Source organism: Vicia villosa, linkage group LG3, assembly GCF_029867415.1.
Source record: "Vicia villosa cultivar HV-30 ecotype Madison, WI linkage group LG3, Vvil1.0, whole genome shotgun sequence".
Lineage (NCBI taxonomy): Eukaryota > Viridiplantae > Streptophyta > Magnoliopsida > Fabales > Fabaceae > Vicia > Vicia villosa.
The window spans coordinates 111216267-111242453 of NC_081182.1; the positions used below are offsets into that span (position 1 = coordinate 111216267).

Here is a 26187-nt window from a genome sequence, read left to right on the forward strand (position 1 = left end):
TGAGTATTCATCCTGGTGCTACCAAGATGTATCATGACTTGAAGAAGTTGTTTTGGTGGCCTGGAATGAAGAAGGAAATTGCTGAGTTTGTTTATGCTTGCTTAATTTGTCAGAAGTCGAAAATTGAGCATCAGAAACCATCTGGATTGATGGAACCGTTGTTTGTTCCGGATTGGAAGTGGGATGGAATTTCTATGGACTTTGTATCTGGTTTACCTAGAACGAGTAAGAATTGTGATTCTATCTGGGTTATTGTGGACAGGTTGATGAAATCTGCTCACTTTATTCCAATAAGAATGGATTATCCGATGGAGAAGTTGGCTCAGTTGTATGTTGAGAAGATAATGAGTTTGCATGGTGTTCCGGCTAGTATTGTGTCAGATAGAGACCCGAGGTTTACTTCTAAGTTCTGGACAGGATTGCAAGAAGCCTTAGGTACTAAGTTGAGATTGAGTTCTGCTTATCATCCGCAGACAGATGGTCAGACGGAGAGAACGATTCAATCGTTAGAGGATTTGTTGCGAGCATGTGTATTGGAAAAAGGTGGTGCTTGGGATAGTTACTTACCTTTGATTGAGTTTACCTACAACAATAGTTATCATTCGAGTATTGGTATGGCTCCGTTTGAAGCATTGTATGGTAGGAGATGTAGAACGCCGTTGTGTTGGTACAAATCTGGAGAGAATACGGTGGTTGGACCGGAGATTGTGCAACAAACTACAGAAAAGATCAAAATGATTCAGGAGAAGATGAGAGCTTCTCAGAGTCGTCGGAAAAGTTACCATGACAAAAGAAGGAAGGATATTGAATTTAAGGAGGGAGATCATGTGTTCATGCGAGTTACTCCGATGACTGGCATTGGGAGAGCCTTGAAGTCGAAGAAGTTAACTCCATGTTTCATTGGTCCATTTCAGATTACTAAGAAGATTGGAAAGGTTGCTTATCAGATTGCTTTACCGCCTGCACTCGCTAATTTGCATGATGTGTTCCATGTATCTCAGTTGAGGAAATACATTGCGGATCCGTCTCATGAGATTCAGGTAGATGATGTACAGGTGCGAGATAATCTGACTGTAGAGACATTACCTATGAGGATTGAGGATCGTAAAGTGAAGCAGTTGCGGGGTAAAGAGATAGCAACGGTGAAAGTGGTTTGGGGAGGACCAGCCGGTGGAAATGTTACATGGGAGTTAGAGAGCCAGATGAAGGACTCTTACCCAGAACTTCTCGTCTAAGGTATGTTTTCGAGGACGAAAACTCTTTTAGTGGGGGAGAGTTGTAACATCCCATAATTTCAGTTTATTAATTTAATTTGGATTTAAATTGAATAATTGGAAATTTAGTATTTTAATCGGATTTAATTGGAAAAGGATGGAGTAAGAGCTATTGGGCTTATGGTGTAATGTTAGTAAAAGAGAGGTGCTAATTAGTTAGGCCTTTTACTAAGTTGTGGTTAATTTATTTTATTTTATTTTTCATAAAATAAGAAAAAGGAACCATTTGGGGAAAAAGGAAGAACACGTGAAAAGAACAAGAGAAGAGAAAAAGGCAAGACCGTGGAACCGGAAGGAGAGCATTCAAGAGATTCATCGAGGTAAGGGGGGACTCTTTCTTTTAGTATCTCTTATGTGGTCTTAGGTAATAGGTAGATTGATGTATGGTTTGATTCAATTAGACATTGGGGTTGTTAGGTTAGGTTGTTATAATTGGATTGAATTGATGATAATTGTGCGAACTATTTGGTTAATAATGCGTTTCAATGATGTTTTGTGGTGTATAATTGAATATATGATGATTGTATGCCTATATGTGATGTCTGGAATCGTTTTTGGATGAAAAGGGAGTGAAATTGCAGGGTCTGTCGCAGACTTGGGGTTTGCTGAAATCGCAGGTCCGCTGAGCGGAGGGGGGTCCGCTGAGCGGAGGTCCCAACGTAGTTCGCTTCTGTTGGATGTCGCTAGTGGTCCGCTGAGCGGAGGTCTGAAGGATTCGCTGCTGTCTTGCTTCGGCGAGCGAACTTTGCTGTGTGTGAATATTTCTAAAACTTTAAAATAACGTATCTTTTGATCCGTGTATCATTTCTTAGTGCCGTTTTGAGCGTTGTGCAAGTAATTAAATGTTTTATATGACGAATGATGAATATGGACGGTGGCCGACTTTATTTTTTTAAAACTCGATTTAATTACTTGATGAGAATTGAACATTGTGTGCATATGAGATAGGTGTGACTATGTGTTTGATGTGATGATGAATTGGTTGTGATTATTATTATGATTGTGATGAATGCATGACTATTTGAATGATGTTGAAAACATGTACATACTATTTCGATGATGTGGTGTTGAGATGAATTGTTCATCGTGATTCAGTGATGTTTTAAGTATGTTATGTGTGTTTCATTCATTCATATGCATTTGATGTTGAATCCCAATGATGTTTTGGATCGTTGGTGGACATATTTCCCATTGTGCGGAAATTATGTCGGTGGGCCGTATCTCGATGAGGCGTAGATCGGTTAGGTGGATTGATTCCACGGTTTATTGGTACCACATGCATTGTGTCAGTTGTGTCATATGCATTTTGTCATAACATGATCTATGGATTTCTGTGTTATGTGTTGTAATCTATTATTGTGTGAATTAATGAATAATAGATGTGAATCTGAATATGTATAATTGGGGTGAACGGTATATTATGATGCTTGTTACTTATGAATTGCATAATATTTACTAATTGAGAATGAGACTCACCCTTACATGTTGTCATTTTCAGATTGAGGAGTAGCGGCATTAGTGCTTGGTGAGGATGACTCGTAGAGTTTATCCGTTTATGTTGGGTCGTGTCGGTCATGCTCTGATCTGTAACACTGGGGAACGATAGTTTTTAGAGTTTTCATGAGATTACTCTATTTTAATTGGTGATAAATTGTGTTTCCATTTAGTTGTATTTAACGATGTTCCTTATTCCGCTGTGTTAAACATGATTATGTTTTGGTGAATCGTTTCCTAATGAAGCATGACTTGACCATGGTTGGTTTAATTATTTTAAATAATTGTGGCACCCTTGTGCATATGTTTTTACTCTGATTAATTATTAAATTGCCGCGGGGTCTAGAAGGGTGTTACAATATGAATGATCTAATAATAAGGTTTTAGGTTTGTAATTTAACGGGGAGCTATCATACATTGTAGGTTATAAAAAAATAAAATAAAATATGATATGATAAGAAAGTTTTAAAATTTGACCGAGAGCTGTCATACATTTTAGATTTGGAAAAATGGACTAATAAATTTTTACGGGTAGATGTGAATGTATATAGGGGTGTAATCAGATCAGTTTGGATCGATTTTTGGTCAAAAAAAGGTCCGAACCAATAATATCTTCATTGGTTTGGTTTGGTTTGGTTCGGTTTTTAACATTTTTCAAGAATGGAACCGAACCAAACTAATCGGTTTGGTTCGGTTGATCGGTTTTTAATATTTTTTTCAATCATTATATTCATCAATGTATTTTCCAATATTGTATTTTTCGGTATATTTTATGCTATTATTTTTTATAAAAATACATTTCATGTCATTTATTTCATCTCTAATTTTTCAAACAACTTACAAGTTGCACTTAATCCATATATGAAACAATGACATAATTTCATTGCATAATGAAATAAATTCACTATAAAAGTTGAATCTTGACATCGCAATGTTGGAAATAGATTTGAAAGTTTAACAAATAGAACACAGAAAAACACACATCAATTAACATGTTTCCGCCTTAAATACACATAAAAACTATTTTGTAACAAGACTAGAAGGAGTTTTTTTGAAGAAGAAATCAGAAAGGTAAAAACAAATATGAAAATTAATGAAGAGAATTTGAACCCGAAGAAGGATACCATAACATATCATAGTGGCGATAGTGAGAGCAACATTTGAGGTAGACAACTAGAGAAGTAGTTTAGTGAAAGCAAGTTTTTGTGACTTATGATTTTTACTTTATATGTTTTGGAGTTTACTTCTAAATGCGTGTTTTGCTTAAGGGAAGAAAGTGAAAACAAAGATGGAGAATGGTTGGAAAGGTACAAAATATGAGCTTAATGAAGGGTGGAATAAAGGATTTAGAGCGTAATTATTTCCATTGGTTCGGTTCATCGGTTTGGCGGTTCCTAAAAATTAAAATTGAGAACCGAACCAAACCACATCGGTTTTTATTGGTTCGGTTCGGTTTTAGACCGAACCATAAAAAATCGGTTTTATTTCGATTTGGTTTGGTTTGGATTGTTGGTTTAATCTGATCTGCTTACACCCCTAAATGTATCTATACGATATCAGTTGTAGACTGTTTATATAATTGAATTTAGAGAATCAGTTGTACGATTTATTATAAGTACGAATGCATGTTTAGAAGTTGGTGCATATTATTAGCCTATATCTGTAACTACGTGAATGTCAATCAATTGAAGAATGAATTCATATTTTATAAATGATGGTCTGATAAATGTGTAATATGAATTGAGACGGGACCCGTGCGACAACACGGGTTTCTTACTAGTTAAAAAAGTTAAAATTTAAAATCCAAAGGGTGAATATGGAAATCTCAGTTACTTTGATTTTTATAAATGTATATTAAAATTAAATTAGATTAGATAATGAACAAGATAAACTTAAAAAAAATCATTTAAAAAAAAGCTAATTTGTGTCCCTAAAACATGTATTAAAAGATTAAAATAGAAATTTTTGCATTATTATTATTTTTTTAAATTTTAAAACTTAATTATTCAATATTAAACTTTCTACTTAATTAGCACAAGTTACTTCGACCCTTTTGTATTTCAAAATTTTTTCATAACGTTCGTCTCAGCTAAACAGTATCTTCTTCCTCTTCCCCCTCTTTCTAACATTTGAATCCATTTTCTCTCTCTAACCATGAACATGAAGCAAAAGATCAACAACAACAACAACAACCCAGATAATGGTTTCTTCGGAACCTTCTCTTCCACTTCCATCAAAAAGCTTCTTCCAATTTCCTCCTTTCGCAAACCCAATTCTTCAAACCCCAAAAAATCCAATCTTGAAAACATTCCTCCAATCCATTCCAACATACCCATCACCAATCATCAAATCAAAGCAAACCCTAAACCCCAATTTTCTCGAAACAACCCACATGTCAAGGCAAGTTCACATTTTTTGTTTCATTTTTCAATGTTTAACCTTTACTAATCTGTGTTGTTCTGGTACAGGTTGTGGTGAGAATTAGACCTGATGTAAAAGAGGGGGATTGTATAGTTAACAAGGTTTCTTCTGATGCTCTGTGGGTTGGAGATAAACAGTTCAAATTTGATGAAGTTCTTGATGCTAACTCCAATCAGGTAGTTTTGCTTTAGATCTTCACTGATTTTACATGATTTGAGTAAAACGTAATTGGAAATTATTTGAATTTTCGGTTACAATGGAGGAGTACAAGTAACTTGACTTATATGGTTAATTTTGTTGCTTCATATGCATACAAGTGATTATGATACTGATAGAACATTGTGAATTTGGATTGATTTGATCTACAATGGTTTTACATGATGTGAAAAATGTTCAAAGGGTAATGAATTGGGATTTGTTGAATTTACGGTTAGAATGAAGGAACGTAAGTAAATTGACTTATTTGGTTTAATTTTCTTTCTTCATATACATATAAGAGATTATCATAGAATATTATGATGTTATTTGATCTATATACTTGATTGTTGTTGCTTTGAATGCATAAGAGAAGATTGACCATCAATCTGATTTATGAGCTGTTGTATGTTCAGGAGGATATTTTTCAGTCAGTGGTTGTTCCTTTGGTTCGAAATGCTTTAGCCGGTTACAACACTTCAGTTCTGTCATATGGCCAGGTACATATTGATGCATACTTGTTGTACTTTTGAACTTAGCAGCACCTTTTATGGAATATTGTGGTTACTCTTACTTGCATTGTACTTCTTTATTAGTCTGGAAGCGGAAAGACTTATACAATGTGGGGTCCGCCGAGTTCCATGGCTGAGGACCCCTTGTGTCATAGCCCTCAGGGAATTGTTCCTCAGATCTTCCAAATGTTATTTTCCGAGCTTGAAAGAGTATGTTCTACTTCCTACATTAATTGTCATAACTTAGTAAATTTCTGTGTTATGGTTTTTGAATTTTGACTGTTTGCATTTGAATTGCTAAATTAGGAGAGACTTGTGTCTGACCAGAAACAGTTCAGCTATAAATGTCGTTGTTCTTTTCTTGAGGTAAATTTGAACTTGGACTTCTCTGTAAAGCTTCTCAACGTAGCAGTGAGCTTCTCCGTTACAATTGCTAATGCATTTTTGTTTTTCTGCGTTCTTTCCGTGTTTTGTAACAGATATACGACGATCAAATCGGGGATTTACTCAATCCAAACCAGAAGAACCTTGAGGTAGGTCTATACTGCCATCCTTTGTGGTACAATTTTACAACATTGTATCATTTTCTACTTCTGGTTTAAGTGTTGCATGCTTATTATAATTATTCTTTCGTCCATATTATATCGCAGATGAAAGATGACCCCCAAAATGGACTACATGTTGAGAATCTGATTGAGGAATATGTCACATGCTATAATGATGTGGCTCAAATTCTGATCAAGGTAGAGAAGCATCCAAGCATATACTGTTGAAAATCAGATTTCTGTATGCTAGTTTATAAGAAGCTGAATACTTGTTTTCGTTAACTAATATTTTAGCAACAAGCCTAATGCCAGTGTTGTTTTTCTTTTAATTTATTTGTTCAAATATTGATCAGCTATAACATTTGTGCTGCAGGGCTTGTCAAACAGAAAAATCGGAGCAACAAGCTTAAATTCTAATAGCTCGAGATCACATATCATTTTCACTTTTGTAATTGAGTCTTTGTGTAAGGTAATGCCATATTTTGTAATTGTTCCACCTAACTTCTACTATTGGCGTGGAGAAAGAAACTATGGCTTATGATGCTAAATATGATTTTATTAACTGATGGTTCAGGGGACCGCAAAGGGTTGCAGTAGTTTAAAAGCTAGCCGAATCAGCCTTATTGATCTTGCCGGACTGGATAGGGATAGAGTTGACAATGGAAGCAGCCAATCTCAATGGGAGAACAGATATGTTGAGAAATCATTATCTCAGCTTGGGTAAGATGCCATGACAAGGACATTGTTTGGATAAACAACTTAATTAAGAGTTTATAGCATAATCGCTTATCATGTTAGTGCTTTTGTATAAGTTATTTCTATAACAAAAAATAGAATAAAGCCTAAATGATTTCATATAAGTTGTTTTCATTAGCTATTATGGAGAGCTTGTGGAAATAAGGTGAAAACAACTTATGGACTTGTCATAAGCTCTACCAAATAGTCTTTCAACAAGTGCTTATGCAATACGGAAATTCAAATAAGTCAATCGAAACAGGGCCCTAAATAACTTCTTAGTTCAAATTTATATATCTTCTACTACAACTTGTTTGGATAGGTTTTTCAATAGGTTGAAACACACATGTAACATATTATCTTCTTATTTTACTATGTCAAACTGTTGTTACTTGGCTATAATTCCATTTATTAGTCACATTTTTTCTTCATCATTGAAGAGCAGTGTAATTAGTTGCTTCCATAATTGTTTTCTGTTTTTAACGACTGTTATGTTTCATTGGTGTAGGAATTTTGTGGATGCTCTTACCAACAAATCTCAGCCTGGTGAAGACATTCCACACAGTAACTCTTGTTTTACTCGGTTGCTACAAGAATCACTTGGTGAAAATGCCAAACTCTCAGTAATATGTTCAATCTCCCCTGATAGCAAGTACTACCTCACTCTATCCCTTTTTTTAAGTACCTTTGGCACTTTCCACATATATGAAGAAAAATTAGGAGTGTAATTAATGCGTGTATTGTGTATAACTATTATTAAACTATCCTGCGCATACATGTGTTACATTTCGACTTTCCATTTTCCAAGATAGCTTGGTAGTATTAATAAGAGGAATATTTGGAAAAAGCTATTAAATGTATCTATAGAGTAATAGGAAAGTGTTCTAGAGATAAAGATTCCATTTTTTTGCTTGTAGGAGCATTGATGAAACACTCTGCACACTCAGATTTGGGGAGCAAATAAAATCCATTAGAAACAAGCCAAGTATTAATATAATAAAGGAGGCCGATGATTTGAGTGGTAAAATCCGGCACTTGAAGGTAAAACTCCCAGGCTTTTCATTTGAAACAATTTTAGAAGGATTAGACTGATGCAATCTTTCGATTACAATGTGTTTTCTTTGGTTCAGGAAGAACTTATTAGAGCAAAGACCGATGATGTTCATAGCTCAGTTGTGAGTAAAACCAATGGATGCTTCCAAGGACAGAATGCACGAGAAAGCTTTAATCAGTTGAAAGTCAGCTTAAACCGTTCTCTACTCCTATCTAACTTAGATAGTAATACTGATGAAGCTGCAAATGTCAATGAGGATGACATAAGGCAATTACACCAGCAATTTGATGAATTAGACAGTTCATGTGAATGGAATGCAAAAGACATATCTGTCTCCGAAGATGGTGTTCAGTTTTATTCTTTTGATGAATATTATGATGAAGACACAACCATAGCTGATGAAAATTCTGTTGGTGATAGCATTTCAGCCATTTCATGCAGCAAATCTCCAATACTTGATGAACCACCACTGTCCGAGTCTCCAAAATTCAGCAATTCCAAAAGGAAAAGTGTAGCTATTTCATCGAGTTATCTAGGAAGTAGGAACACTGTTGAAGAGAGTTCAGCATTTGGGGCTGATGTTTTAGGAAAATCATTGAAACATGGTGAGCATAAGCGAGTCTCTTTGCAGTCGAGCAAAGCTGATTTCTTGGCAGAAAGCCTCCAGAGGGGATTACAGATAATTGACTATCACCAACAGAACTCGACATTGAACAAATCTTCAAGCTCCTTCTCCTTTGGCCGCTTAACTTTGACACCATGTCCAGAAATTGACAAGGTTCAACCTTATGATCAAACACTACAACAGAAAGTTTCCAATGATGAAGTAACTTCCACATTCCTTTGTGCGTCTTGTAGTACAGATTTGACAGATAAAGTTCCAAATGTATGCTTCAACTTAACCTCAACTTATTTATCTTTTAAAAGTAATTTTTATTGACTTCATTTCTCCTTTTTCTTGCTCTTACAGAATTTAGAAAATGTAATGGCAAAAGGCAACATGAGAGAGAAGGAGCTCGAGAATGTTTGTAAGGAGCAAGCAGCTAGAATTGAACAACTAAATCAATTGGTATTAAGATTATACCTCCCTGAATTATGTTTGTGGTTAGTTTTTACATTTATTGACAATGTGGATTTGTCTCTAGGTGGAGAAATTGAAAGGAGAGAAAAGTCCGAGTTCCATTTCTATGCCTGGTCAGTGTGAAGAGTATAATTCCATGAAGGATGAAAACAAGGTCAATTGTTGGTCTTAAATTTTATTTTATCCAAGCAGAAACTATCCAGATGACAGTTTGTTCTGATTTGTTTTTTATGTTATTTGCAGCTTCTGTGGGGCACTTCCTCAAATGTTCATTCACTGTATAGTATAGAGGAAAAATGTGAAATTAAAGAAGTCCAAGATGAGTTAGCTCAGAGAGACATCTTTTTTGATTCAACTGAGAAGGAATCACTTCTTCAAGAAATTCAGAGTCTAAGAAGAAAGCTGCAACTATGCAATGATGCGCCAGTCAAAATGTCTACAGACAAACTTAGATCTTCTTTAATGTCAAGATCCATCCAACTGCAAAAAAGTGGTGTATTTTATCAAGATAATAGGAACGAGGAGCTGGAAAACGAAAGACAGAGATGGACAGAAATGGAAAGTGATTGGATTTGTCTTACTGATGAACTTAGAGCCGACCTTGAGTCATATCGCCAGCATGCAGAGAAATTGGAAACCGAACTGAATTTGGAGAAGAAAGGCAGAGAAGAGATGGACGATGCACTAAAAAGAGCTGTTAACGGGCATGGTAGAATGGTAGAACACTATACTGATCTACAAGAAAAATATGATGACTTGGCTTCTAAGCATGATGCTATGAAGGAAGGGATATCCGAGTTGAAGAAGGCAGTGACAAAAGCCTCGAAAAAAGGTCAAGCACGTTTTGCCAAATCTCTTTCTACTGAGCTTTCTGCATTGAGGATGGAGAGGGAAAGGGAGTCGAAATTATTGAAAAAGGAGAACTATTGTTTGAAAATTCAACTTCGAGACACTGCTGAAGCTGTTCAGGCTGCTGGGGAACTACTTGTTAGACTAAGAGAAGCTGAACAAGCAGCTTATGTTGCCGAGGTACAATTTTACCTTACAAAAAGGATCTTCAATCAATGCATCACAATATGCTTCTGTTGTTTCTGATTCATTATTTTTGATCGTTACATTTCTTATGTTATACAGGAAAACTTTGCAAATATGCGACGAGATAACGAAGAGTTAAAAATGGAAGTGGAGAAGCTGAATAGAAAACACAAGACAGAGATTAATACCATTAAGCAATATATTACAGAGAGCAAATTGCCAGAGTCTGCATTGAAGCCACTGTATCGAGAGGATTCTGATACAATACACAATAATACAACTTCTTCCTATGCTTATGATGATCAAGCATGGAAATCAGAGTTCGGAGCAATATATCAGGAGCATTACTAATTCAGAGTTCGGAGTAAAAACCACCTGTTTGTCTGGAAGTTGATCCTACTTGGATTGAAAGGAACCCGTAAAAACAATTTTTAGATATTTTTTCAAGCTGTGATCTATCAATCAAGACTTGGTCTATAGGATGTATGATTCTTTGTGTGCTTGTATACTAATAATAGGTAAGTGCCATTGAGTTCTTGTTTTTACCACCTTGATTTTTCTTGTGTAAGTCATATCTAATCATATGTCGTTCATTCTTCTACTATCTTGTCTCCTCCTCTCTGTGTTTGTTGCAATCATGAAGGTCTGTGTTTTGAAACATCTGCCTTTGCCTTAGTGAAAGCATTAAAAGAAACTTTTTTTTCATTCTTATTTCAAATTAAAAGGAACATTTCAATTCATGAAAAAGAAATTGTCATAGCATGATGCAATATTATTTATTACAAAGGAATCAAATATCAAAAAGCAAAGTGTTCGGAATCATTCATTTGTTGCAAGGTGTCATAATGCTCTTTATTTGAGAATTGAAACACCGAAGAGAAACTTAAATATGCAAAGTCATATCAGAGGGAAGTGCCATGAGATTCTAATGTAACTACTTTTGATTTGATGCTTTTTCTGTGATATTTTACTAGTTACAATATTTACAGTTAATAATTACAAGTTAAGGAGAATAAATCAATTTTATAATTGTCTCTTATTTTTCCAACATATTTCAAGAAAGATGATAAATATAACTAAACTTTTTATATTATTTACTGATTGACATCCCTCAAATTGATACAACTTATTAATGTGAGCATCAATTTGCTAACAACATTAGAATATTTGTACACAAAGTAACAAGTAAAACCCTTGATTTATGCTTATATTGGACTTGTCTTGCATTTTGAAATTGATATTGATTTATGATTGTTTGAATATAATAAGTTTGATGTAAGCAAAACTAATAAGAAAGGATCAAAACCAAGTCAAATAGAGCAAGTGAGTGTGACCTAACACATTAAAGACTAAAGTCAGGACAAATTTGATGGGCGAGTAAATCATGACCACTGAATCTGAGACAAAAAATTGGGTTTGTTAAAAGAGCAACTCAACAGATTTTGGCTCTCCCAACGGATTTGACACAACAGTAAGGCAATTTAAAGGTTTCTTTGCCACAAAGCAAACTCAATTTGCTAAGCGAAAGATGACTCACGGTAATTCGCAATTGAATTCAGTCGAGTGAAAGCTCCGAAGAAAGTGATTATATCGAAGGAGTAGTGTTAAATGGAGGATCAATTAGTATTACCGGGTTACTTGATCGAGCTAAAGATCAAGGGAAGAGAAAGAGTTAGGATCAACAACAAACATAGGGTTTGTAGGGTTGGATTGCTACTATTTTCTCGGAAAAGATTTTTACAAAGTAAGATTGATTATCTCAATTCCTTTGGAATTAGGATATAGACGTAGCACTGGCTAAACAAATCCTTGTGTCCTCTCTATCTCTCTCATTTACTTTCAATTGCAAATTATTACTTGTTGATTGGGCAATCGACACGATTATATAAATGTGTTATCATTTCATAACGGTTTTGTTGAATTAAAGATTGTAATTATGTTTCAAATCAATAAAACCATAATAAAATTCTGATCAACATTAATTGCACCTCAAGTGTTTGACAATTTGTCTCCTAGTTTTTGTTGATTTATATTTCATTAGAAATACATTATTAGTGTAATCATATTCAAACGTGTTGTGTATTGAAATATATTGCGTATATTGTTTTATCATTATTATCGCAATTTTTATTGGTTTTTACGTATATTTGAATTTTTCGATAACAGTTCGGATTAGACGAGAGTTGATCCATGCGTTTTTCATTGTCCATAACAAACAATTTTTTAAAACAGAATTTCATCAAATCTTTTTAATTGGGGATCTATTCACCACTTTAGATAAGTTGCCCTCATCTAACAAGTTTTAGCGCAAGGCTTAAGGCTGTGTGACCCGATTTCTTCAATATACTCCAGCATAACTATGGACGCCTTACTTGAGAAAGACACAATGGATAAAGAGATTATTCAGAACATGAAAATCGTAATCGTACCTACTCCAACGTCTCTCTCTTAGAAACCGCTTCTTCAGCAAAGATACTTGTGCAAGCAAGCTTCTAGTGTCTCTTTTGTTCCCTCGGTATAAGGAGCTAAAGATTCAAAAGAAGTAACAAGAAAATATATAACAAAAACAACAACAGACACTATCATATTACAAGAACTGTCTCGCTCTCTATGCTTTTTTGATATGTGTAAAAAGTTAAAAGTTAAAAAATAAAAAGGAACGAAGTGAGTAAAAACACTACTTATCATACATTTAGGGATGACAATTTGGCTCATACCCTATGGGTACCCGCAAAAATACCCACAATGGATAGGGTATAAACCTGAAAAATGATTACGGGTACGAGCACGAGTAATTACGCATTAAAATAAACAGGTATGAGTGCGGACACGAGTATCTTACTACCCACCATGTCTCATACCCGCATTACATATTTATATATTTTCATTTATATTATTATATAAAAATGCATGTCTATCAATTTTTAAAAAATATATCGCTAATAAACTATTACACATTTTAATAAGAGTAAAGACCCATTTTAGTCCCTCATAAAAATTAAAGAGTCCAAATTGATCCCTAAGAAAAAAATAGTCTATATTTGATCCCTTGCAAAATTTAACCGAGACTTGCTAGTCCGTCTCTTAATATTTTTCTCAAATCAATTCTTTTTTCTACTTTTGAACCATGACTGAATTGCTATGTAATATTTTCCTGACATGAAATTATTATTTATTATTTTTAATTATTTTTAAATCTAAGTAATATTCATTTTATTTTTCATTTATTTAATTATCAAAGAAAGGTAGATAAAAAAAATCAAGATTTTGAATTAAGTAAGGGTTGCAGTATAGACCCCTTAGTCATTGGGCAACATGCTCTACATGTTAACTAATGTATTTTTCATATTTTAATTTATAAATAATACTTATATCAATCATTTTCTTATTATTTTTTAATTATTAGAAATACTTAATATATTTTGATAATAAATCTTCAAATAGAATTCACATCCACTAAAATTACATTTAAATATTTTTCAAAATTATTTTATACAAATTAAAATTAATTTATAATAACATCAAAAATAAAAATCACATGTTTAAATAATTTAAACTCATTAAAATCACATTTAAATATATTTCAAACACATTCTTATTAAATGTAAGTTTATTTATAAATATGCGATTTTTAAGAAACCATGATGTATTTTGATAATAAATCTTTAAATGAAATTCACACTCACTAAAATCACATTTAGACATTAATCAAACACATTTAAATAACAAATTAAAATTATTTTTTAATTTATAAATTTGTTAACTTGTAAATATATATTATATGTTAACTTGTAAATATGTTTGGATGGTATAAAAATCATATTTAAATTATATTGTTTAATTTCAAACACGCTTAATACTATTTGGATATATTTGGATGTGTTTTGTAAATTATTTAAACGTATCAATTTTATTTCATATGTTATTAAAACTTAATTTTAATTTAGATAAAATGGTTTTGAAAAATATTTAAATGTTATTTTAGTGGGTGCGAATTTTAGTTGAAAATTTATTATCAAAATATATTAAGTATTGCTAATAATTGAAAAATAATAAGAAAATATATTAATATAAGTGTTATTTGTAAGTTAAAATATGAAAATACATTGGATTAGTGGTACAGAATATTCCCTCCTAACCAAAAGGTATAGCCGATTATCTAACTTCAATTATTTAAAACACAAGCAAGAAAAATATTTAAAAGATGAACATTTACATCTACAGCTGATATCATTTAGATGCATTTACATCTACCCGTGAATCTAGATAAGTTAACAAAATTCAATTGAATCTATATGGATTAATTTTAGGTGAATTCTTATCTACCCAACTCAAAAAGTTGGGTAGGGTTACCTCCTTTGTAAAATACTTTGAAAATAATAAATATTTATAATATTTTAATAAATAATTAAATGTGTTAAATGAGATGAAATCATGTGATTGGTTGGAGGTACACTACCCAACTTATTGTGATGGGTAGAGAAGTTGTCCCCTTAATTTTAAAACTACAGACATCAATAAAATAATGTTTCCACTTCAAATAACATTACTTTTCAGATATTAGTTAATTTTTTCAAACCTAAAATTGATAAGAACTTCCCGTCAAATATCAGTTTTAAATCCTTCTTATTATATCATATTTATAATTTTTACAAACCTGCAATATAGGACAACTACTCGTCAAATTTCAGTTACACTCCATGCTATTTTGAAATTTCAGTTCTAAATGAATATTTTCTCTATCTTTTTGTCTAGGAGAATTTCATAATAGAAGTTTAACTCTATTAAATTTATAATTTTTTTGAAAATTTTTAAAATTTTAAATTATTTCATATTTCATTGAATAATTTTAAATAAAGATATAATAATAATTTTTAAAAATGTAACTAATAATAATACTGGAAAGTTAAAAATTAAATATAAATTAGAATTGATGTCAATTATTTAGGTAATGACTAATGAGGGCATTGAAAATAGGGGAACATGCATGACAAAATCTTTTTGTATGTTTGTTGATAATAATAATTATTTTTTTATTTCTCAATTTGAATTTGAATTCGCCGAGTGTTTCCATTTATGTCAGATACTATACCAAAATCATAAATTATCACTTAAAACTACATATTTCTAATGACATTTTCTTGAAACTCTTCCTAAAATGAATTGAGTTTTGAAATCCTTCCTAAATATTAATGTACTACCTCTATTAGGTTGTTTTACTGACAAAAAATATTCAATTTAACATAAATAATATATTTTATTTGATAAAAAACATTAATTTTATTTTATTTTATTTAAAGTGTAACCAAAATATTGAAAAACATTATTTACATATTTAACGTATTTTGAATAAATTCCTAATATAAAATTAAAATATAATTTAAAATATTAGGTTATTTCTCAAGCAAAAGTAATTTGTTTCTAAAAAAAATATAATAAATCGGAATTATTATTATCATATTTATATACTATTTCTCCTTTCCCATTATCTATCAACTATCTAAGATATCAATACTAAAAAAAACTGATAATTACCTAAAAGTTTAGGTTATTTTAATCAAACTTTAATGATAACATTGATAATAGTTAATATAATTTTTATCTAATAAAAAAATATGTAGAAGTTTCGATTTAAAAAATTCTTATATTACATATTAATAATAATAATAATACTATATTATCATTATTATTATTATTAAATAATAAAAAATAATAATAATAAATGTTTATTATTAACATTGATTTCTTTTTACTCACAATATTAATACTAATAGTGTGTCATTATTGTTGTCCGTTGTAAACTCACAATATCACAATCAATATTAAAAATAAAAATAAGAATACAATATAAAATATATTTAGTTGCACTATTACAATCTGGATATTTTCTGCGGATAAAGATAATGATGGTAGGAAATATAAAAAAAATATAGTCAGAAAATGGAGCCATTAAATCAAATAACATTATTGTAGGTAAGAAATATAAAAAAATTAGTCAGAAAATGGAGTCATTAAAATCAAATAACATCAAATAACATTGTTGTATGAATCAAAATTTGTTGACGTAGAGCAGAAAAATGGATTGAGTTTGAGATTGATTATGAAAATATAGTAAAACTTAGGTTAAAAAAACCAATATTTCATATTAACTAAATATAATAATTGAATCCATTAGAACTAAATAGTATAATATCATACAGTTGTTCAATAACTTTAACGCAATCAAGCTTTCTACCAAATTCCATTGCAAAATAAAACAGAGACAATAAACACCATATTGAATCAAACAATATTATTAATATTATGAGCACAATAAAAAAATTGTTCATAAACGTTATAAAAACATAGAAACATCATTGGCATTCATAGAATCAACATACCAATTGAATATTTAATTACAATCACAAACCCCACAATTTATAGAGTTGGGTTTTCATCAAATACATGTTCTGCATCATGAATCCATTCAATAAAACCCTATCTCGTTTCAAATTCTGAATCCATCAAAGTGTACCAAAATTAATTTTAAAAGTATGATTACCCACTTGTGGTCGAGTTTTCAAACTCACAAATCACATTACAGCTCTATAGTGGGTAGAATTTCTTCAGGAACATGGACATGCTCTATAGTGAACAATCAAAAGCAAAATTTAAAATCCATTAAAATAACACAGATTAATTTTGCAACATAAAACAACAACAAATCCTCATATCCAGTGAAACGTAGGAGAATGCATCCAATTTCAGTTGACTGCTCATATTCCGCAGCCATCTTATATCATTGTTTAGCGTGTAATATATAATCAGGGTTTATTGGAACAAATTTGTAGAATTAAAATAATGTAAAAACCAACAAAAAAAAAAAGGTTGTGCCACATCAGCGGCATTTAATGCCGAGTGAAAATAAATCAAGTAAAGTTCAAATAGTCAATAATACCCCTTGTAATTAGATTAACAAAGATTTTTAATCAGAGGCCTTATCTTGTCTTTTCCAGGTACTTTATTTTTTTATATATTTATATATAATATATAATAGATGGCAATCTAGTCACGATTCAACCGTAGATAAAAGAACCGGTTTAAAAAAAAATTAAGAGAGACTAACATGGACGATTAAATTTTACAAAAGATCAAATAAAGATTTTTTTTTTATTCTTAGGGGATTAATTTGGAATGTTTAATCAGAAATAAATTAACATAATTAACTTGATGAGTTATTAATAAATTACAAAATACTGGCATTGATTTCTACTAAAATTATTCATAGTAAGTAACCTAAGACACATTTATACAATGCCAATTGTTCATATTGAGTAATCATGAAACTAATTTCCTAATTTGGTATTTATCCATGTGTTTTTGTTTTTTTTTTCTTTAATATATTTCTGATTTATAAAAACAAAGCATAGTGTAGATAACCACTTGTTATTCTAGAAAATTTCTTTACCCACCTCCCTCTTTTCTTGGCCACCTCTGGTGAAAAACCCAAAATACCCTCACTTCGGAAATGCATTTTCGAAACGCGTATTTTTTTTCAAAATTTGTCTTATTTCGGAAATGCACTTCCGAAAATACGAAAAAAAGTGTTTTCGGAGATGCATTTCCGAAAACACCCCTTTTTTGGGTTTTCGGAAATGCATTTCCGAAAACACCTTTTTTTGGGAGGAGGGTGTCTTCGGATATACACTTCCGATTTTTTTTGGGAGGGGGGTGTCTTCGGATATACACTTCCGAAATATTCGAAGACCAAATTGATCTTGGAATGTTTCGGATATACACTTCCGAAAGAATTCAATAATTATTAAAAAATTAAAATCAAGGTGAATCAACACAATTAATAGGTATAAAATCAAGGTGAATCAATACAATTAATAGGTATAAAATTTCCTAAACAATTCTAAAGTTAAAAATTATTTTACTAACTTATATAAATCAAAAACATCTTAATTACATAAGTAAATTTTGAATTATTTAAAATTAAATATAATATATAAATATAAATAGAATATATATATTATAAATTAAAACACTCATTGTTTTAATTTTTATAATTATTATATAAATGTATAAATATATTTATAATTAATATATAATAATTATTATATAAATGTATAATAATTTTTATAAATATATAATAATTATTATAATTATTATATAAATATATAAATATATAAATTAAAACACTCATTTTTTTTAATTATTTTTGTAAATATATAAATATAAAATAATTATTATAAATATATAAATATATAAATAAAAAATTATAACTCATTTTGTAAGTGAAATTATTTAATTATTTTAATTAAAATGATTTTAAATTTTAAAATATGAATCAAAATAGAAATATATAATAATTATTATTCATAACTCATAAATTATATCAAAATATATAATTATTATTATTCATTACTCATAAATTAATATCCTAAAATTAATTTTTGGGATTTTTTTAGATTTTTTTGTTGTTTCGAAGATGCATCTCCGAATTAGTCAAAATCCCAATTTTTGGGATTTTTTCGGAAATGCACTTCCGAAATCTGGAAAAATTTAGAAAAAAAAAATATTTCGGAAATGCATTTCCAAAGCGGGGTAAAATGGGGTTTTCGCTGGGGGTGACCCCCATAGGGAGGTGGGTAAAGAAAAAATCTTATTCTAACATATTAATGTTTAGATCAGTTTAAGTGGATGCTTCTTTTATTTGTTATCAAGTAATCAAAACTTTATTCATTATTTTCATTGTGATAACATGCAATCCAACTTTATTTTATTTTTTATCAGAGGCCAATTAAACCATACTTTCATATAGTATTAAAATTAAAAGGCCTTGACACATGCTTTCAGCTGTCGTTGTTCTGACAATCAAAATGTGCAACCTAATTTACGAAAAAGGTTGCACATGACAAATACTCCTATTATTTTAACATGCATAGTTTTCAACATTAGTTGTTTCAATATAGTGTCAATGGGAGGGAATTTAGTTCAAAAATCCAATTCTTTTGTTACTTCATGATAGAATTTTCCTTATTCCTTTCTTCATGATAGAAGTTGCCTTATTACCTTGCTACTTATGATAGAATTTACCTTAATCCCTTGTTACTTCATGATAGAATTTGCTTTATTATTTTCTTCATGATAGAAGTTACTTTATTCCCTTGTTTCTTCATAATACAAGTTGTCTTATTCCCTTGTTATATCATAATATAAATTGCGCAGCCAAGGTCTTAAACATAACAAACCTAATAATCTTCACATAAAACATCAATAATCAGAGCTTAATCCAAATGGCGGAAATGGCAGTGTCTTTAGCTGTTGACCACTTACTTCCATTGTTGAGGGAAGAGGCCAATCTGTTAAGGGGTATACACAAGGAATTTGCAGACATTAAAGACGAACTAGAAAGTATTCAAGCATTCCTTAAGGATGCTGATAAAAGAGCCGCAACAACTAAAGGAGACAACACTAGTGATGGAGCCAAAGTATGGGTGAAGCAGGTCCAGCAAGCAGCTTTTCGCATTGAAGATATCATTGATGATTATATGATCCAGGTGGGACAACAGCCTCCTCATCCTGGATGTGTAGCTTTGTTCCATAAGCTCAAAAGTATGATCCCTCGTCGTCGTATAGCGTCTGAGATTCAAGACGTTAAGTCACATATTTGTGAGATGAAGGAAAGAAGTGAAAAATATGGCTTCCAACGTAGTTTAGAACAAAGGTCAAGCAGTTCTAGAGAAGGTCGAAATTCCAAATGGCACGACCCTCGACTGGCTGCTCTTTACATTGAAGAATCTGATGTTGTGGGCTTTGAAAAGCCAAGGAAAAGACTGACTGATTGGATGGTAGAGGGAAGGGAAGAGCGCACTGTAGTTTCCGTGGTTGGAATGGGGGGACAAGGAAAAACTACTCTTGCCAAGAAAGTTTTTGACAGCAAGGATGTTGTCAAACACTTCGATTGTCGTGTATGGATCACAGTCTCTCAATCATATAATGTTGAAGAGTTGTTGAGGGACATGCTGATAAAGTTTTTCAAGGAAAAAGGAGACAATGCTCATAGGGATTTTTCTCGAATGGATCGAGGATCATTGACAGATGAGGTGAGAAACTACTTGAAACAAAAGAGGTACGTTGTCGTGTTTGATGATGTTTAGAGTGTACATTTTTGGGATGATATTGAATTTGCTGTAATTGATAATAAAAATGGAAGTAAGGTATTAATCACAACTAGGAACCTAGATGTTGTGGTGTCTTGTGAAAAATCTTCTTTCACTGAGGTGCTTAAGTTGGAACCTTTAACTCAAGAACAATCTTTGGAGTTGTTCAATAAGAAGGCATTTAAATTTGACCACAATGGGTGCTGTCCAAAAGAGCTCATTGGTATAGCCAATGAAATTGTTCAAAAATGCAATGGCTTACCACTAGCAATTGTTGCCATTGGTGGTCTTTTGTCTACAAGAGAAAAAACTTGGTATGAGTGGAATAGATTTAGAGAAAACTTAAGTTTAGAGCTAAAGAAAGATACTCATTTAATAGGGATAAAAGAAATTCTTGGTTTAAGCTATGATGATTTGCCTTATTATCTCAAGTCATGTTTGTTATATTTTGTAATATATCCAGAAGATTATGCAGTTAGATCAAAGAGAATGATTCGACAATGGATAGCTGAAGGGTTTGTGAAGGAGGAAAGAGGGAGGACTTTGGAAGAAGTAGCAGAAGAATATTTAACAGAGTTGATCCATAGAAGCTTGGTGCAAGTATCCTCGCTTAGAATTGATGGTAAGGTTAAACGTTGTCGTGTTCATGATCTAATACGCGAAATGATGGTTGAAAAAAATGAGGAATTAAATTTTTGCAAGTATATTAGTGATGATGGACAATCAACCTTAAGTGGAATAGTTCGACGCTTATTAGTAACAACTGAATTAACAACCACCGGTTTTTATGATTTAATTCTGAGTACTGAAAGGTCGCATGTTCGATCATTATTTATTTTTGAAAATAATGCATCAACTTTCTTAGTTTTTGGGAAAATCCCTACAAAACTCAGGTTGTTAAAGGTTCTTGATTTTGAACATGTTCGATTATTGCATGTTCCTAACGAGGTTGGAAGTTTGATCCATTTGAAGTATTTAAGGTTCAATTATATTAAGGATGGTAAAATTCCAAAATCTATTGGCATGCTCCAGAATCTAGAGACCTTAGAAGTAAGTGATACAGATGGCCTTGAGTTGCCAAAAGAGATTAGCAAGCTTAGAAAGCTAAGACATCTTATGGGCACTAATCTTTCTTTGATTGAACTAAAAAATGGTATTGGAGAGATGACATCCCTACAAACGCTACGAAATGTTGATTTAGATATGAATGGAGCAACAGAAGTGATTAAAGAGTTAGGAAAGCTGAAACAAATCAGGGATTTGGGGTTGATTAATGTTCATGGAGAAGATGGAAGCATTATATCTTCTTCAATCAATGAAATGCGACACTTGGAGAAACTGTTTGTTGCATCATCTAAGAGTTTTCTTGAGCTCGATGATGTGCATTTGACTATGGTTCGCAAACTTACACTGGATGGGGGGTTAGAGAAGTTGCCAGAGTGGATTCCAGAGTTTCAAAATCTTGTTGTGTTGAGGTTGATGCGGTCCTTTTTAAATGAAGATCCAATGCAATCCCTAAAAAGTTTGCGGCACCTGTTGATCCTCTCTATAACAAAGTGTGCTTATGATGGTCTATGTTTGCATTTTGAAGATGGAGGGTTTCAGAAACTAAAGGAACTGTATATTGAAACTGCAGATGACTTGAGAGATATTATTATTGACAAAGGAGCACTTCCTTCTCTGAAAAAACTCAGGCTATACGATCTCTACAAGCTGAAGACTATACCCACAGGAATCCAACATCTAGAGAAGCTTGAATTTCTCTATATTTTGGATACTGGAGTTATATTTAATAATTTGTCGGACATTTCTACTGAGGATTGGAAATGGTTCTTCGAGCGAGTGATCACCGTAGAAATTACTACCAATAATGGAGGAGTTGCTACTATAAATCCAAGGTGGTAGAAATAATACTTTATCATATTCTGCAGGAAAAAAAGGTGTGATTTTTCTTCCTAAACACAAGCTTAATTTTCCATAACTATGAGAATATTATTATTCAGTCATCTAAACACAAGCTTAATTTTCTTCTCTTATATGATCCTCAAGGGCTATTTTATGGGAGTGGATAGTGATAATTTGCTGTGGTTTGTTTGGTACTGGCCTTCAATTCAAATGCAATGGCAATTCAGATTCTCCATAAAGACTTTTTCTGCAACACTTTATGCTTTTCATTCTTCAATAAAAAATTATATGGTTAATTTTCTGTTCTTTAATAATAATGGTGTATTAAATCTCTAAATTATGGATTGGTTTACTATTTTTCTAATCATTTGATATTTGAGTTGTTTGTAATTGTAATTGTTGCTTTCTAGCATTTTAAAACATTATTTTTCTCTTTATCCATAACTGAAGAAAATATCACTGACTTCATTAGTTTAGTCAAATTTGAGTTTTTTTAGTTGAAATTTTTTTATAAAATGTTATAAATCTATCTGCAACAAAATTTTTCAAAAATATATTAACTTAATAGCAGATTCTAAAACTGATGTGAACGGATAAGCTTGTAATAACAAAAAATAATTTAATCCAAAAATATATATATTTGTAGAAGCCTTAATAAAAAAAATATATCTAATGTTTTAAGAACCGGGCCAGACATCAAACCGGTGATGTTATTGGATTACTGGTTTATTGGTCGAACCACTAGGTCATTGGTCGAACCGCATGAGTAAATCGGATTAAACCGGATAATTCGGTTCAATAGACCGATCGTTGTAACAAAATTATATAGTTATAAAACATGTCAAACCAGATGCTTTAGTCTCTATAAAATATAACTAACACTTAAATTTTTTGAAAATATCATATCATAAATAAATTTACAAGTTCATAATTTAAATTCAAATTCTAAACATAGATATCACACATAATAAAATAGTACAAAATTATAAAGTAGAACTGCAAACAAACTTTATTCGCAACATAATCTACTTAAATAATATATAATTAAATAATTTATAACCAAATAATTTCATTTTCTACTAAAATAAATTTAAAGGAAGGATAATTGTTTAAATGTTGGGATCTCCTTCTTCAATATCAAAACCATATGCAATAAAGTCAACCGTCCACAACAGCTTTATTTTTATTTTTTATTTTTTATTTAAGTTCTTTTATATTTTATTTTTATTTTTCATTAAAATAATCAAAATGACGTCGTTTTAATTTTTTAAATAATTTTTTTGTTAAAATGCAATTAAACTACCGGTTCATGAAAACCACCGATTTTTCTGGTTTTAGCAGTTTACACCGCGCGGCCAGCCACAACACCACCTCTAGCGACGTTCCAATGCCACGCACCGACGAGAACCACCGTCGCAACCACGACCATTCCCAGGCGTCACAGTTTGTTCCAAGTGATTTTCCGTTATCCTTTTTGTTTATTGTTTCTTTGATCAAAGTTATTGGCATTTAATTTGGTTTTAAGCATTTATTTTGGTCGGAGTTCTTGAAAAGAAGAAGATTGAAAAGAAAAATGCATCTGAAAGAGAACAATGAGAGAGAGAAAGTAAGAAGTGTAGAAAGAGGAAGATGGGGCAGTTTTTCCTCTTCTGAATCTTAGTTTTTTTTTTGACAATTTCTTTATCCACCCCAACCTTCTTAGAAATTCGTGCGAAATTCTTAAAACGCCCCTATATTTTGGAAGTGCATCTCCGAATGCACTTTTTTCTGGAAAAAAGTTGATTTCGGAAGTGCACTTACGAAAACACCTTATTTTTTAGAAAAAAAGTTGTTTTCGGAGATGCATCTCCGAAATCACCTTTTTGTTTTCTTCAGAAAAAGGTGTTTTCGGAAATGTATTTCCGAAATATTATCTGAAAAATAACCAACAGCAACCATGACATTGTCGTGTGGCACTGTTTCCGTTCTCCGTTCAAACAATCATCCCCGCTGCACCGGCCACAAGTCCCAACGTGGGTCTCTTGATGTTTGAGGTCCCATCTCACTCTCTCTTTTCTCTGTCTGCACATGTTCCTTTTGAGTTCAGGTTCGCACCATGTTATACCCCAAAATTTGCCTATCATAATTTGGCTCACATGAGTTTTAACTGCTCAAGACTATGCAAGAATTGGGCACACTTACTTATCTCCTAAGCAATCCACCCACAACTAGGGTTTTGCTCCTCTCAAGATCAAATCAAGTTCTAAGACCTCAAATGGATCTCATGGCCTCTCATATGCTTCAAAGGATCCTCATGCCAAGTTTCAAGCTCTGATTCATAAGATTGTTCAGTCAACATTCAAATGGTCAACAGTCGACCAGTTTGACCTAAAAGTAAACTCTGGTCAAAATACAGTCAAAACTCCTGATTTTTTGTCAAAATCCTTCATTTGAAGTAATATTCATCATTATATCAAGATTTGATCATGATTCATCAAGAAAAGCTCTAAAATCAACAAAAGTCCAAGTTTCTAAATTAGGGTTTCAAGGAGAAAGTCAACCCAACTTTGACTGATCATATCTCTCTCATACTTTATCAGAAATTCCTCAACCAAAGCTCATTCTCAAGGAAATTCAATTCTCTACAACTTTGATGTTGGGCCCAAGGTCAAGAAATGCTTCCGCCTAAGAGATATAAGTCAAAACATTACAGGTCCTTCTAGAAGCTCGCAAAAAGCTATTTTTTGTCAGGAGCCATATCTTCAAGATAAAATCTCCGTGTGCAAACAAGGTTCCAAAGTGGCTTGTAGAGAACATCTTGGGCTTTCCAAAAAGTCATAGAACACCTTCATACCATATTTTTTTTTGAATTAATTATAGTTTCTTTAATTTCCGTCTTTATCTTCCGCAAAACCTCCACAAGTGTTTATTGTAAAATCCCCCACCCATGAAACTTTAATAGCGTAGGTTTTACATTTCGCATTTTAATTTATGCACGATTACTTATTGCATGGTTAGTTATTAGGGAGTGCAACCTTTGAATTGGATTAGAATAACTTATACAAGATAAATATAATCGAATTGAACCACATGATTGTGCCACACATACACCTTTAGGGTAACCCTTCTTATGCTGCCTGTTGCCTTTTAATTACGATTCTAAAATAGTCAAGTCCCTCGAATACGAGGATACCTAAGCAAAACAAATGTCACTCTCAGTTCATCATCATAAGATCATAGTCCCTTCGAAGTTGCCTTAATAGTAAATGATCTTGTCCCTCGATGTTGCCTCGGTAATGATGATTGTCCCAATTGCTAAGGTATCCTCGCTGGTTGCCTAAAGATTAAATGACTATTCTATCCTTCCCCAAGACTACATACCCTCTATATGGTAGGGACAGTTTTATGGAGAACAATAATTTCTCGATGACCCTGAACATCCAATGAAAGGACTTCCTACCCTCTCATGGTATGGATAGCCTTTTCAAACCGAAAAGCTAAAAGAACAATTTTTTTAACTTAGGGTAGGTGCTCCTGATTGCTTACTCTTTTCAAATTCAAAACTCTTTTTCCCACTCATTTTCAAATACTTTCAAAAACAAGGCTAAACTTATTTACAAGCTAAAGTCCTTAACAAAGTTTTTACTATTCACACACTACACTTCAAACATTTTGAAAAATAAAAGTGAGCTAAGCAATTGAGAGCCCATGGATAACCATGGATACAAAGGGTGCTTACACCTTCCCTTTGTATAACCTACCCCCGAACTCAAAATCTTTTTAAAGGTCTTTTCCTGTTCTTTTAGCCT

The 26187-nt window shown here is 32.0% G+C and overlaps 1 protein-coding gene and 1 pseudogene across 1 annotated transcript; both read left to right on the top strand.

Annotated features, from left to right (window-relative positions):
- The first annotated feature begins 4837 nt into the window (after positions 1-4837).
- On the top strand, positions 4838-11070 carry LOC131662320 (kinesin-like protein KIN-12F). The gene is made up of 16 exons (XM_058932088.1): positions 4838-5168; positions 5237-5365; positions 5801-5884; positions 5981-6106; positions 6203-6262; positions 6376-6429; positions 6547-6639; positions 6815-6910; positions 7016-7161; positions 7685-7828; positions 8094-8217; positions 8307-9116; positions 9201-9299; positions 9376-9465; positions 9555-10340; positions 10446-11070. The coding sequence occupies exons 1-16, from the start codon at positions 4923-4925 to the stop codon at positions 10695-10697; spliced, it is 3339 nt and encodes a 1112-aa protein (XP_058788071.1). The 5' UTR covers positions 4838-4922; the 3' UTR covers positions 10698-11070.
- Positions 11071-19596: 8526 nt separating this feature from the next.
- On the top strand, positions 19597-22429 carry LOC131656532 (disease resistance protein RPM1-like; annotated as a pseudogene).
- Positions 22430-26187: the final 3758 nt, after the last annotated feature.

What these genes read in the sequence shown, in the direction of transcription:
- LOC131662320 (XM_058932088.1), top strand. Translation starts at nt 4,923, where the DNA reads ATGAACATGAAGCAAAAGATCAACAACAACAACAACAACCCAGATAAT. An exon ending in CAAACCAGAAGAACCTTGAG is followed by an intron (nt 6,430 to 6,546) that starts GTAGGTCTATAC and finishes ATTATATCGCAG; the next exon opens with ATGAAAGATGACCCCCAAAA. An exon ending in CCATGAAGGATGAAAACAAG is followed by an intron (nt 9,466 to 9,554) that starts GTCAATTGTTGG and finishes TGTTATTTGCAG; the next exon opens with CTTCTGTGGGGCACTTCCTC.